This window comes from Yamadazyma tenuis, chromosome 2 (assembly GCF_029203305.1).
Source record: "Yamadazyma tenuis chromosome 2, complete sequence".
Lineage (NCBI taxonomy): Eukaryota > Fungi > Ascomycota > Pichiomycetes > Serinales > Debaryomycetaceae > Yamadazyma > Yamadazyma tenuis.
Window position 1 is genome coordinate 930,230 of NC_089462.1, and position 15,070 is coordinate 945,299.

The following is a 15,070-nucleotide window of genomic DNA, read 5'->3' on the forward strand; positions in this document are numbered from 1 at the left end:
ATTGTTCATCACTTTTCCATCACTTTCGGTCTAAGATAGAGATAGACTTAGGAGCACTAAATTACTTTAACTTATAACTTGCAGAAGTGCCTTTGTGTGTATGCACCTTACCACCACTTGCAGCTTGACATATTTCTATACAACCCACCGGTTCAAACTTTCTCAATGAATTCATGTACTTATCACGATACTGTCACTTACTTGTTCTAGCTAACAATTACCTTCTTCCGACCCCTGAATTCGTGGAGGCAATCAAAAATAAAATCTAAATCAGAGGGTAGATAATTCGTGTTTTAACTCAAACTCCTAGATTAGCCTCGCGATAAAATCACACTTGATCTAAAGTGGTGAGATGAAGTCATTCATCAAATCTCACAAACGTAACGAGTCGCTCCAGTCATACACCTCATCGTCGACCACCAAGAGTCCTCAGGCATCGCCGCTATTAAACCAATCATCTTCTGCGCCCAGCAGTCCCAAAAAACTCCTCAATCCCATTAAGAACTTGTTCCACAAGAGACAACCGCTGGCAGACTTAGACGATATTTTTGTCTCCAGGCCCAATTTTTACAAGAGTCGGGACGTTAAGGTCATTTCTGAGCCCCTTGATATTGTAAGAAACTCAACGAAGAAGTCATCAAAACGATTGAAGTCCAAGCTGTCGGCAAGCACAAATCCTGATGCTCCAGAAGAAGGTGACGTGGATTATGCTGATTCCTCTTCGGAGGGCTCCGACGACTCCAATTTCTCGTTTGTTAAAGATGTAATAGGTGGCCGGAATACCTCCATCAAGTACTACAAGACAAAGTCCACCCAAGTACCCGAACATAATCGGCCCATTTACTTTGATAACGACCAAGACCATGATATTGATGTTGATGATTATGACTTTGAAAATAACGGACTTGATGGTTATGATGGTGTTGATGACTACAATGATATAGAAGAGGACATAAACTATATTGATGACTTTGATGATGATGTCGACAAGATTGACCGACCTCAACCTGGAAGTTGCATCAGTGACGATGCAGTATTTAACCCAGAAGAGTATTCCAACCACTTTGCTGATACCGAAGATGAAGGAGGCTATTATGGAAACATGAAGATATACTCGTTGCATAATAAGAAGCCATTCAACCAATCCTACCACCTTTCTATCAATGGAAGCAAGCATGGCTCAGATAAAAGTGGTGACGATCATGTCGATCTTCTTGATAGCTACTTGGATGTGGATCCTGACGAAATTGGGTTTACTACAGATACCCCTAAATTTGAATCTATTGACGATTTACAACTCTATGACTTGAATTCACCCTTAATTAATGGAATTAACATGGGTGGTAACACTTCCAGCAGGTTCAACAATATCAGTCCAGCTGTGAATACAAACCTCCACCCGAATGTTAAGAGTTTCCATTTGTCAATTGACGAGATTCAATTGTATAAAGGTGAAGAAGATATTGGTATTGGCTCCAAGTCGGAAACTAAAAATCTAGCTTTCGGAGCGGTGCTAGCAGACTCGGCACTTGATGACGATGAGATCACCAACATAGAAAGTTATAATGACTACCAGTTCCAAGACAGCTCTGATGAATTGACTAAATCACCTTCAGATACCCAAGGGTATTCGGAGGCTCAAGCAGAAATTGACATGACCTTGAAAAACTTAGAGTCATCAGCAGAACCTAAACTGGATGCTCCAAAAAGTGTTCCTCCGAGAATTAACAGACGTTCTATAAATGAACTCATGAACCTACTAGAAAATCTTCAAGTAGACAATGGAATTACACAGCAGAGTAAACGTGACTCCATTGAAAACATGATGCATTTTTTGAAGAATATCCAGAAAACTCAAGTAAGCAGCTCAACAGATGGTGGTATTTTACCCAATCGTCATACGGTTACTTCAAATGCAATAAAGCCTGTTAAAGAGACGAGAGCTATCAAAGAACAGGAAGACGAAGATGAAGGGCCTAATTTCTTGGATACCGACTTGAACGATTTGGAGAAGGATTTACTAGATGAAATCAACCAATTACCGGAAGATTATGATTTTGATGCTAGAGAAGAGCTTTTAAACCAATTGGATTACATTAACAGCAGTATGCGATCACTGCCATTTATGAGGTCAAGTTCATTTAACAAAAAACCCAAGAAGCTATCCCATTCTTCTAGTTTGAAGAATCCCAGCAAGATCGAAACTTCAAACAAAACTGTGACCTACTACAACAAGTCCCAACCAGGAAGTTTCAAGAGCAAGAGCCACAGTCCCATTGATGACTTAATGACAATTAGAGAAAAAAACTAGATTGGTAATAGTTTAACTTTTGCATTAAAATAGACAATTTTTATGAATCTTTATCATGTAAAATTAGTTGACAAGATCTTGGTTTTTTTGGTGAATGAATGTGCTGAAGTCATAATAACTAGATGATTTTGTATAGTCAAAGTATTTTTCTTCTTCTGGCCGCTTTTGTTGCCCTTCCGGAATTGACTGATTAGCTTCTTTAGTAATTTGGCTGATTTGTTTAGGCATTTTAATTCTTCTCGAATTGTATTTGCTGCTGGTATTCGAGTTCATCGATCCATTAGTTCTTTCCATCATTCTTTGGGTCACAATAGTTCCGATCTGAGGTTCCCTTCTACTAATTTGCTTGAGTCTTAATTGGCTGTCACTAGCCATGGAATTATATGAGAAAGTACTCGAAGAACTAGAAGCATCAGACCTTGTTGAAGAACTTCTTCCTAACCAGTTCCTTCCATACTTGGAATAGATACTTTCCAAATCCACTTCATCATCTTCTTCAACCAACACAACTTCTACTTCCTTTCCTCTATGCAACTCGGTGACAGATTTATAGGAGAGGGTAGAATCCTGCCTTTGTATCATACAAACATCATATTTTTCATCCGCCGTCAAGTCAATCACCACACTTTCAACGTCTGAGATGTCTGTTGAGGCACTAAGCTTAGCGGACCTGCTGGACTGATAACTTGAATCTGTTACCGAAGAAGTGGCCTTTCCAGATTTAATCTTTCTCAATTCATTCATAGTTGGTGTATAGGTTCTGTTCAAGTCGTTTTCTTTTCCGGTTGAATCTTTGAAGTCCACTTGGTAACTAATTGGCTGAGGTGGTTCTGCCACCTGAATGTTCAATTCTTCGTTGGCGGTAGGTTTTTCTGTGGCTTCAGAAGTTTCAGGACTCTTGGGGCTCTCTTCTGTCTCTGGTTTCTTCATCAAATCAGCCAAATTAAAGTCAATATGGCCCATAGATTTATGACGGCTATGACGACTGTAGTTACGGGAGTGATTGACTCTCATAGGCGTTTGAGTCTGTCTTTGAACATCTGAAGGTAATGGAGGCAATTCTGAGTTCTTTTTGGCATTCAAATTAGAAGTCGATTTGGACTTAACAGTATTATAAGCTGAAAAGTTCGTCGAGCTTGCATCGCTTTCGGAATCAGAACTGTCATACAAGTGCTTAAACTGCTCAGTAACTATTCTTCTACCTCTTTGACTAGGAATTCCTATGGGTTCCAAAGTTTCATTCTCAGTTTCGTCGTCAGTTATTAAATCATTGAATGTAGTTCCATTAATAGACAAGATGGACTTTCTCATTGATGTAGCATCACTGAAAGAAGCTTCACTCAAGTCGGGAATTTCAATCTGTCCATCCATGGTCGAATAGAAGCTGATTCTGGATTTGCTGGATTTGTAAGTTTCAGTCGAGATGACTCTCTTTTTGGTGATTTCATCATTAGTAATGTTGTGAAGGTTATTAGGGAAGTTGAACTTCTTTCCAGCACCCTTATTATCGTCTTCTTTATGAGGTGTAACAGTAGATTTGAACTCAATTGTATCCTGGGACTGGTTTGTGACCTCTTCCTCTTCGTCATCAACTTGAGAAGCTTCTGAAACTATTTGTTGTATTGTTTCGGGGACCACTGGAGCCACTTCTTCTACAGCCTCTGCAATTTCTTGCTCTTTGTCTTCAAGTGTCAAGTTACTGTAATATGCAACAAGCTCACTCTCATTGGCTTCTTTGAAAGATTCGTTCGGTTGACTCACTTCTGGGGTATAAGACTTTTCTGACGAAATGGTGGTTTCATATTCATCGTCATCATCTTCATCCACCGAAGAAGCAGTGTCTTCACCTCTGTTCAAGTCAATGCTTTTCTGCAATGATTCCCAAGAGGCATTCGAGCCTTGTGAAATAGTGGACTCACTTTCATGATCAGAACTCTGTGACTCAACAGTAGACATCGACAGACCACTAACATCTCTTTGAACAATTGGCTCGGCACCGTACATATTTGTTCTGCGACTGGCAAAGCTGAGTACATCTCCAACGGAAGAGAACGAACTAACGGAAGAAACATGGGATTCGTCACTGAAGCTTCTCTTGTGGATCTGGAGGTATTGGGCACTATTAGATGCCGAGATCTTGGTGGCATTGAGGACGTTTTCAGAAGAAAACCGGGGGAGTTGGACTTGAGTAGCTTCTTCGGGAGACATTATTGGCTCCATTGGAGCCGCCAGTGCAGGTGAAGACATCATTCTAACGTTGGACCTCACTTGTTCTGGGGCTGGAGATAATATTTCAGATGTTTCCTCCTCAAGTGATTCTGGAGGTGGCGGTAATGATTTCTCGTCATCTTTGCGTCCTCTTATGCTTGAGCTCCGTGAACTTGCGCCACTATTTGACTGCTCTTCAATAATGCTCAATTCGTCAGCCTTCATTTGTCTCTGGTGCAGTACACGTTTAACCGATTTACGCCTGTTACTTTTAACGGGTGGAGGTCCTTGTCTTGACCTGGCAGATGCTATTGGTGGAGGTAGCCGGCTCGATGGTGAGGAGGAAAGATTGCGTGGGGGTGTGCCCCATTTTATCGTGTCCAAAGAAGTATCAAAATCTGAGGGCTCATCGTCTTCAGATGACAGAGTGTCTATTTTCTCGTAGCCTGAGCCGGTAAACACTAGCCGCGACTTGGGTTTAGGCTCCGGAGACTTGGAAGGGGACTTGGACCTTGTTGGAGAGGGAGAACGTGACCTGGACTTGGCTTTGGCTTTGTTTTTGGGACTTAACTTGGGTGGTAATGTGATGGTGAAAGGAATGGGAATGACGTGGCCAGCATCCCCAGCAGTATTAATATGCAATCTTTTGGAAAGTGGGGAGTTGGATAACTTCTTGAGCAGGTCTATGGACACACTTGAAGACCCGGAATTACCAGATGATGATAGTGATGATAGTGATCTCAAATCATCCAGCGTGGCGTATGGTAAAGAAGGAAGTTTCATGTCGAAGAAATTGGGGGGTAGCGACCGCCTGTCTTTGACGGGCGACAGTGACCTTGCTCTCCTCTCGGGGCTCGGACTGCGTTTCGAGCTAACTAGATGTAGATCATCCTTTGTCATGGCGGGAATATCAGGTCTCATCGGTGAAGGTTGGAAAAAATGAGGCAGAGCGAAGTGACAAGTTTAAATAATTTGGGATGATGAACTGTGGGTGATTTTCAATGATCGTCAAATACTCACACTTTCGAGATGAGTGTATATTGCTCCGTTAGGTTAGTTTTAGTAGACAGATAAATCCCTGGTGTGTTTAGGTTTGACAAGAAAACCTCTTGGTATAAGTGAGGTTGAGTTGGAAGATAAAGGCAGTGTTAATACAATCCGGAAAGCTAATTGAGCCAGCAACAAGGATATGAGGCTCTTAACAATGTTGATATTTAGGCAAACAATCGCCCAGGTTTCATTGAAAGTTTTCTATGTTGGGAGCTCCTCTGTTTTGGTTTATTCTCAATTCGGCAGTTAATTTTGCGACCATTAGATTTTGCGCTACGGTGGAGGAATTTGGGGTGGTTTAATAATACACTTGCATTGTCCAAACCGGCAATTAGAACCTTTTGGAGGTTTCCTAAACAATCCTGCCCGTCCAGCACACAGGTTTGATTACGGATCTAGATCAATCGCCTGAGGGTCCATCATGCTGCTCATTACCTGGAGCCTATATTATTGAAGGTGACACGACTTTGTTTGGTTGGCCGCAAAAAAACTAGTTTTGGGATCGTCTTTGTATTCTACCTTTTGTGGTTTACAAATCAGCAATGAATGAAGTAACAGAACTTGAATTTGTTAAGATGAATCTCAACAAGGAAAGGGGAGGAGGCTCCGGTAGCAACGCTGGAGGCCGTGTCTCTCTGCAAGTTGAGTATTTGGGGGCAATTGCTGCCGTTCAGAAACTGGTTCCTCTTGTTAGACCAAAGTCGTTTGAGGTATTACCATTGGAAGCAAGTTTGGAAAAGCTTATGTTAGATCCTAAGCATGAATATGAGAAAGAAATAAATGTTTTTACACTGTATCATGATTCCGAAAGGTCAGTTAACCAGGTAACAAATGCTGCAGAAGTTGGTCTTTCGCTTTTGCCCACTCAAATCGAGAGACATTCCCAAAGGAAGGGGGGTCATTTCAACTTGATGGTTGCTGGAACTGTTGGAACTGGTAAGTCTTCCTTCATAAACACTTTGTTTGCTTCTGAGCTTGTTCCTGACAAGTCTGGCTTCTCTTCTACGTATCTTGATAAAGGTGAATATCAGTTAGTGGAACAGGGGTTTCCATTAAGCTTGAGGATTATTGAAACTTCAGGGATGGGTCAGAACATCGATAATAATGGCTGTTGGATTCCCATTTCCAACTACATTGATGAGCAGTTCAGTACCTACTTGTTCAAAGACCAACAACCAGACAGATCCAAGAAAATTGATACCCGGATCCATTGCTGCTTATACTTTCTTCCCCCAAGTTTGAGAAGTATTTCTCCTTTGGATATTGAGACAATGAAAGCATTGTGTTCCAGAGTCAACTTAGTACCTATAATTGGTAAGTCTGATTGCTTGAGTGTTGAGGAATTGGCCCGGTATAAGTCAGGATCGAAAAACTTGTTTCAAGTCCACAATATTAGAATCTGTGATTTTTTTACAGATGAGGAAGCCACTAGTATCATCCAGGAAACTATGCCTTTCAGTTCAATCAGTTCGAAAGACATATTGGAAAAAGATGGGGGAAACTGGGCTAGAGGAAGATCATATCCTTGGGGTTACTTTGCTGAGATCGAAGACAGCAGTCACTGTGATTTCAGCTGCATTCGAAAAATGTTGATGAGTGACTTCATGCTTGAATTTATTGACTCCACCGAGAAGCATTATGAGCAATACAGAAATCAGTTCTTGACAACTAATCTCGCTGTCAAAGATGAAACCTTGTTGTCTGCTGACGGGTTTAACCAGTTGAAAGCCTACCTGAAACTCAAATATGCTGATTATGATAATACCCAGAGGGCAGATTCAGTCTTCAAATACAGGGAATCGGTTCTAAAAAACAAATTCAATGTTGAAATCGAAAATCAAGAGAAAAGGTTCAGAATTTGGAAAAAGGCTCTTGTTGAAAAACAGGTCGAACTCAACAAAGATATTGAAGACATGCATAGCCAGTTACTTTATCTTCAGGAAACGATCACAATTCATGAGGAGGGTGTCGATTCAAACTCTATTGCCAAGCATTTCAGCTGGGAAATCGATACTTTTGATTTTCTTTCTTGATGTGATCAGTTGAACTAAAACAGAGCTCTCTTGATTAAAAAATGTGAAATTTGCAGCCATGAGATAAACCCATAAAAGTTCTTTTCTAAATACACAGTAAAAGATTCAAAAACATTATTTAGGACGTAAAGTTATGGATTGGCTACAGAGCATAGATAGGAGCTACTATAGCCAGACTTTTTTGCAAATAAAGTGTATCTTGAATATGAAGCAGAATTAACCGTACACGACGACTTACAACTTGATGAGCGAGAAGTATTTGAACTATGAAAAATTTTTTAATAGTACTTATACTTTGAAGTGTTTACCATTAAAAAGGTATGTTTCTACGAAATCCAAGTTCTCTTGGATTGCAATGGAAAGTGATGATTACTTTTATAATACGAATGTTTTTTCTGGCATCTCTAATATTAGGACTTCGGTTCCTTGATTCCAACTTTTGACTATAATCTGATATCCATTGCAATATATGCAATTCAAAAAATACTAACAATTAAATGATAGATAGTCATTCCACCATATAAGTAGAAGTCTGCATGGTCATGCAAACACATGAGCATACATACCAGCTTAGTCAAGGTTACTTTTAGAAGAAATGTGTTTGTTATTGTACTTTGCATGGTTATTCTCTTTTTATAAGAGCTGGAATCTCTTCCCATTCGCTCAGTTTCGTTCTTGGAGCCATGTCGAACCTCTCTCTGTTCTTTGCTTGTGCTTGAGTAAAAGCAGGATCAGTCTTATTCTGGTGCTGATAGATTTATCAGAATATTTGTAGGGGTCCAACGAAAAGAACCATCAAAGCAGCGTCCAAAGCTCCATAAGAGTGGCGTCCAAAGCTGTTAAAAAGACTCGTGTATTGAACAAACGAGGAAGTAGTCTCTCCTCTAACCTTTGCCATTAACCGTAAAATTTGCTACCGTCTGATCCAAATACTTCGCACTAAACATAGTTCGAACTTCTATATTATAATCCTTACAGCAAAATATTGATATGTCAGCCCTAAACAATGATGACCCTGGTTCACTTCACCATGTTGACGAGCTTGTTGGCCCAACCACCCAGAGCCTACATTCAAAAGACGATCCTCAACCTACCACGAAAAGAATCAATCTTATTCTTGATCCATCAGCGTTTACCAAAGGAATAGGAAACATAAAGCGGTGGTACAAAGATGAGTACATCCAATCTCGAAGTGAACATATCAAAGATACTAAAGTAATATTGAATCTATATATACCATCCTATACGTTGCACGAGTTTGACTATTTACAGAGAGGTACATCAATGACAGCATTTTTCGCTAGGAAATCTATTCGTTTCATAGATGAGCTATACGAAAACAATCAAACTTCCCAAGACATAACTCCCAAATTCCAGGTGAACTTATCAATTGAAGCACCCTTTGAAAGAGGGCCTCGGTGGAAGGACTGTCAGGAATATCAAGTCATAAGACCCAAGGTGAAAGATTTTCCCAACTTCAAGACCAAGTTTGACTCGAGTCTTGCAAGAAGAAAAGCTGAAGATTTTGGGGACTTAACGAATGATATTAACACCAAACTATCAACCTCAGCCTCCAGTAAAGTAAATGACATTCAGTACGAAAACTCAGAATCTTTCCTGCAAGCAGCAGCGACTTCGGAAGACTACGCCCAAATTCCTGCCAAATTAAGGTACTTGGTATCATCATGTATTTTCAAGAAGTTCATACAACCCAACGACTTTACAAACGTCATGGAAGAATGGAAAGTTGTGTCAGAAGATGCAATTACTCAGGTGTGGATGAGAAGTTTTGGAGTTGATGCCATGAATGTGAATGAAGCTGAGCTTCTTATTTTCAAATCCTACGATGTTAACCGATTATTCAACCCACATAAAGACTTCACCTTGGAAGACAACGTCAAACCTAATAGCATATTTCAAGAGATTATTGATACTTCTGAGTATAGAAACAAGGAGCTCGGAGATCCCTTCAGAGGTCACAGATCATTTAGAAAAAGGTCCACCAAAAAAGACCAGCCAAATCAGATTGAAAAGCCAATAAGCGTGGATGCGTGTGAAGACCCTGTGACTCAACAGAGCTTCGATTATATCAGCTATGCACCAAGAAAAGTAGAGGGTGAGCTCTGGAAAGCTCCAAATGATACCAGTAGTAGAAGCAGAAGCAGAAGCAAAAGGCGATAACTTGTATAGTTTTGTGTAATAACATCTTGGCAACTTCCGGTATCCGCACACAACACACTTCGCACTATCGTTTCAAAATTTTGTAGATATATTTCCAGCAGGTAAACAGATTGAAAAGCGTGTACATACTGCTAATCCATCTACCAGGTCGAGTTATTTTTCAAATTGGTTGACCAAAATGAATAGGCAGATTCTGAGAGAAGAGATTCAGAAGATCTTACATCGGCTTGCCCAATTGAAAGCCCAGCATGGCGACAGAGCCATAAATGACCCTGAGTATGTCGAGTTGGCCAAAATCATTAGACATATCCAAAGTCAGGCACAGTTGCAACGGCAACAACAACAACAACAGCAGCAGCAACAACAACAGATGCCCGTGTCGCAAAACCAGCTATCCATGCCCGCTACTGGAAATCCCCACAACAATTTTTCACAACCTGCTAACAGCAATGCGTACATGAAAATGGGGGGAGTAAACAACGGTATGAATAATGGCATTAACTACGGTATGAATAACGGTAATAGAAATATGATGCAAAATGGTCCCATGTTCAATAACAGCCCCATGATGAACTCCGCTGAACCTCCTGTCAATAACCAGAACATGGGTGCAATGAACCCCATGCAATCACAAATACCTCCACAACAGCAGCAACCACCTCCAATACCTCCCCAATCGCAAGCTCAGGCCACATTCAACAATAACCTGGAAATTGGGGAGAATAATTCGCAAGCTGTTGGAGGCTCTGCTTTTACATCCCAACAGTTTCAAGTCGTCAAAGGTGAATATCAAGCATTACGGTTATTATTGAAGAATCCTGGTCCCAATAGTGTTCCTATTCCTCAGAGCTTGGCAGATTTTGTGACCAACGAGAGACTTGCATTTGCCCATGGAAACTATCTTCCTCTGAACTATAACGGTAGTGCAAATACTGCGGTATCCACTTCACAAGCACCTACACAGGTGCCAACACCAGGAGCCCTCCAACCCCAATCCCAGAATATCAATGCTACTATGGGAGCTCAGCAGATCCCTCCACAAATAACTCAGTCGAAACCACCATCTAGGTCCACACAGAGTCCATACATGCAATCAGCCCCAGCCTCAGACTTAAAAGTCAACCAAGTGCAAAACATGAAGATGCGTCAACCTTCTGGTCCACAACAACAGGCCGTTGCTAGGCCCCCTGGGTTTATTCCTGTTTCTCATGAACCCCACCCACCTGTGTTATTGGGAGAGTTCATAGATGATCTGGCCAAGAAGGAAATGAAGATAATTCCGGTTGTACAGCCAAATGTCCAAGTCGACTGTTTCGAAGTCCCTCACCTTGTGGGTGACGAGATACAAGACGTACAATTCCAACATCTTTATAGCAATCAAACCAGATTTCAACATCCTAGTTTGTACCCCGAAGGTATTGACATGAAAGAGATAAAGAAGAACAGAGAAGCTTTAATCATATTACAGATAGAACAACGGCTAGAGTTCTTAAAGAATGAGTTGAAAAGTGAATCGGATGAAGTCAGAAAGGACAATATCGAATTTGCAATAACTCAGCTTGAGCTTTTACCATACCAAAAACAAGTAAAGGGTACTCTTCTATCACATATTTGGTTCAGCAAGTCATTGTTACCTAATTCACACCCCAACTTCCTTGCCAAGTATAAGCCATTATCCCTTACGAATGTTATTGAGAGTCACCAATTGTACAAGAAACAAGTGTACTCTTTGCTCCAGGCTCAAAACAAGAAACACCAAAACGAAATGTCAGAGATATTCCGCATCATCAATACGAGAAAGAATGTGACCCAGCTAAAACGTGATAAAGCAGAAAGGTTCATCAATAGGATCAATAGTTTCCACAGCCTGGTTGCAAGAGAAGAACAGAAGAAGTTAGAAAGGATGGCCAAACAGCGTTTGCAAGCGTTGAAGCTGAATGATGAAGAAGCTTATCTTAAGTTGTTAGACCACACCAAGGACACCAGGCTTCATCAATTGTTGAGTCAGACTGATAGTTTCTTGGACACATTAGCCCAAGCTGTGGTTACCCAGCAGAAGGAAGCTGGTGGTGAGATTTTAGGTATGTCAGAAGAAGAAAGGCGGGAAAAACTTGATTATTATGAAGTAGCCCATCGTGTTAAGGAAGAAGTAAAAAGACAACCGACCATTCTTGTTGGAGGTACATTGAAAGAATACCAAGTGAAGGGGTTAGAATGGATGATTTCTTTATACAATAACCATTTGAATGGTATTTTAGCAGATGAAATGGGTTTGGGTAAAACCATTCAAACCATCTCCTTGATCACTTATTTGGTTGAGACAAAACGTGTACCAGGTCCGTTCTTGGTCATTGTACCTTTATCGACCTTGACGAATTGGAATATTGAATTCGATAAATGGGCCCCAACTATTAAGAAGATTACTTACAAAGGTACTCCAATTCAACGTAAGAGTTTACAATACGAGGTGAAGACCGGAAATTTCCAAATATTATTGACAACTTTTGAATACATCATCAAGGATAGAAACTTGTTGTCCAAGATTAAATGGATCCATATGATTATCGATGAAGGTCACCGTATGAAAAATGCTAATTCCAAATTATCTGAAACCTTGACCCATCATTATCACAGTGATCATAGATTAATTTTAACTGGTACTCCATTACAAAACAACTTACCAGAATTATGGGCATTGTTGAACTTTGTTTTACCCAAGATCTTTAATTCGGTCAAGTCCTTCGACGAATGGTTCAATACCCCATTCGCAAACACCGGTGGTCAAGATAAAATAGAATTGAACGAAGAAGAGACCTTATTGATCATCAGAAGATTGCATAAGGTTTTAAGACCATTTTTGTTGAGAAGATTGAAGAAAGATGTTGAGAAAGACTTACCTAATAAAGTGGAGAAGGTTGTTAAATGTAAGATGTCTTCCATCCAGTCGAAGTTGTATCAACAAATGTTGAAGCACAATATTTTGTATACCAGTGATGAAAACGGGGAACCTGTCATCATTAAGAATGCAAACAATCAAATCATGCAATTGAGAAAGATCTGTAACCATCCTTTTGTGTATGAGGAAGTCGAGAATATGCTTAACCCTAGATCGGAAACAAATGATGATATCTGGAGAGTGGCAGGTAAATTCGAGTTATTGGATCGTATTTTACCTAAATTTAAAGCTACTGGACACAGAGTTTTAATTTTCTTCCAAATGACCCAAATCATGGACATCATGGAGGATTTCTTGAGATTAAGAAACTTACAGTATATGAGATTGGATGGTGGAACAAAAGCTGACGACAGAACTCAGCTATTGAAACGCTTCAACGCTCCTAATTCTGAGTATTTCTGTTTCTTATTATCCACTAGAGCGGGTGGTTTGGGTTTGAATTTGCAAACTGCCGATACTGTTATCATTTTTGATACCGATTGGAACCCTCATCAAGATTTACAGGCTCAGGATAGAGCCCATAGAATTGGTCAAAAGAATGAGGTAAGAATCTTAAGATTAATCACCGAAGACTCTGTCGAAGAAATGATCTTAGAGAGAGCACACGCTAAATTGGAAATTGATGGAAAGGTTATTCAAGCTGGTAAGTTCGATAATAAGTCCACTGCAGAAGAACAAGAGGCCTTGTTAAGAGCATTGATTGAAAAGGAAGAAGAAAGAAAACTTAACCTGGAAGATAGTGATGAGAATCTCGATGATGATGAGTTGAATCAGGTTATTGCCAGAAATGTTGGAGAGCTTGATGTCTTCAAGCGCCTTGATGACCAAAGAATCAGTACAACCAGGGAAGCGTTGTATCCTAGTAGATTATTAAGTGAGCAAGAGTTGCCTGCTCTTTTCCAAAGAGACCCAGAATCGGTTCTTAAGAAAGATGAGATCAGACCCGATGAATACGGAAGAGGTAATAGAGAGAGAAAGGTTGCTAATTATGACGACCACTTGACTGAAGAGCAGTGGTTAAAACAAATTGATGGAGTTGCTTCGGAAAGTGATGGTGAAGACTCTAGACCCAAGCGTTCGAAAAGTAGACCAAAAGCAAAACCTAGGCGTACTACTCAAGATCTTGACGACTTCGTTGTGGATTATGATTCTGATAATGATGATCTGTTGAAGCGTGCCAACTCTAACGATTCAAGTGCAGTTGACAGTAAGAAACAAAGGTCAGCTACTCCTTTATCAGCCAGGTCGAGAGCAAGACCTCCCAGAATCCGGAATAGAGCTAAGGGAGGTCGTAGCAGACCTGCAACTTTGATTCGTCAAACCCCTACCTTGGATCCTCTTGCAGAGAAGGAAAGAGAAGTTCTTCAAAATCAAGCAGATTTGATTTATGAAGTGGTCCTCAACTATAAGGATGATTCAGGAAGAAACTTGAGTGAATTGTTTTTGGTCAAGCCATCCAGAAAGTTATACCCAGACTATTACGTTTTGATTAAGAACCCACTCGCGTTTGATACTGTCAAGAAGAGAATCACTTCAAGAACCTATACCAGTATTCGTGAACTTCTCGAGGACCTTCATTTGATATTCAGCAATGCCAGGAAATTTAACGAAGAAGGATCGATTGTTTATGAAGATGCCAACTTATTGGAGTCTGTGGCATTTGAAAAATATAAGGAGTTATCTGATGAAAGCGAAGAACAAGTTTCCAAGATCCTTAATTTTGATGATTTCGAAGAGCAGTATGGATTAAGAGTTCCTAATTTAAGTAAAGTGGGGATGTTGAAGAAGGAAGAAGCTGAGCCAGCGCTGGAACAATCTTCTGAACCAGAGCCAGAACCACAACCGCAGCAACAACCACCATCACCATCAAGGCTAGAAGTAGAGGTTGATGATCTGATAGGGAAACATATAGAGGAAGATGATCTTGGGCTTCCTGATATTCCTGGTCTAGATGATGACGATGACTTGATGTCCAGCCATCTAAACGATTTAGATCTCCCTCATGATATTGATTTTGAACACTAGTTATAATCAATTCTATTAAGATAACGGAAGCTAATAAATGTAACATTATGTAACCCGAAGACACTATAGAATTACAGAACCAACTGGTTCAAAATAAGACCAAGACCAAGACCAGCCCAGTCAGCGACTGTTTTCGACTAGTAGTACCAAACAAAAAGCCATAGGCTCATATCTAAGTTCATATTTCAGAATATGATGGGAGCTGGTCATCTATTTGAGTGTTATTGACAGCGTCGTTCAATATAGAGTTGAAAACTTCGACGAATTGGAAAAGACCCCCATCATTAAACTTAACTTGACCCTTAA

General features: G+C 40.3%; 4 protein-coding genes across 4 annotated transcripts; 3 read left to right on the forward strand and 1 right to left on the reverse strand. All coding sequences in view use genetic code 12, as the record gives it.

The window, feature by feature from the left end:
• Positions 1-352: 352 nt before the first annotated feature.
• PSN45_001747 (uncharacterized protein) lies at positions 353-2,311 on the forward strand (the record flags this gene model as incomplete). Its single annotated transcript, XM_006689653.1, has 1 exon — positions 353-2,311. The coding sequence occupies one exon, from the start codon at positions 353-355 to the stop codon at positions 2,309-2,311; it is 1,959 nt and encodes a 652-aa protein (XP_006689716.1).
• Positions 2,312-2,374: 63 nt separating this feature from the next.
• Positions 2,375-5,440, reverse strand: PSN45_001748 (uncharacterized protein; the record flags this gene model as incomplete). The annotated part of the gene is made up of 1 exon (XM_066157720.1): positions 2,375-5,440. One exon carries the CDS (start codon positions 5,438-5,440, stop codon positions 2,375-2,377), a length of 3,066 nt encoding a protein of 1,021 aa, XP_066013817.1.
• A 671-nt stretch (positions 5,441-6,111) lies between these two features.
• Positions 6,112-7,602, forward strand: SPR3 (septin; the record flags this gene model as incomplete). The annotated part of the gene is made up of 1 exon (XM_006689652.2): positions 6,112-7,602. One exon carries the CDS (start codon positions 6,112-6,114, stop codon positions 7,600-7,602), a length of 1,491 nt encoding a protein of 496 aa, XP_006689715.2.
• Positions 7,603-8,592: 990 nt separating this feature from the next.
• SNF2 (transcriptional regulator) lies at positions 8,593-14,764 on the forward strand (the record flags this gene model as incomplete). Its single annotated transcript, XM_066157721.1, has 2 exons — positions 8,593-9,751; positions 9,882-14,764. The coding sequence occupies 2 exons, from the start codon at positions 8,593-8,595 to the stop codon at positions 14,762-14,764; spliced, it is 6,042 nt and encodes a 2,013-aa protein (XP_066013818.1).
• Positions 14,765-15,070: the final 306 nt, after the last annotated feature.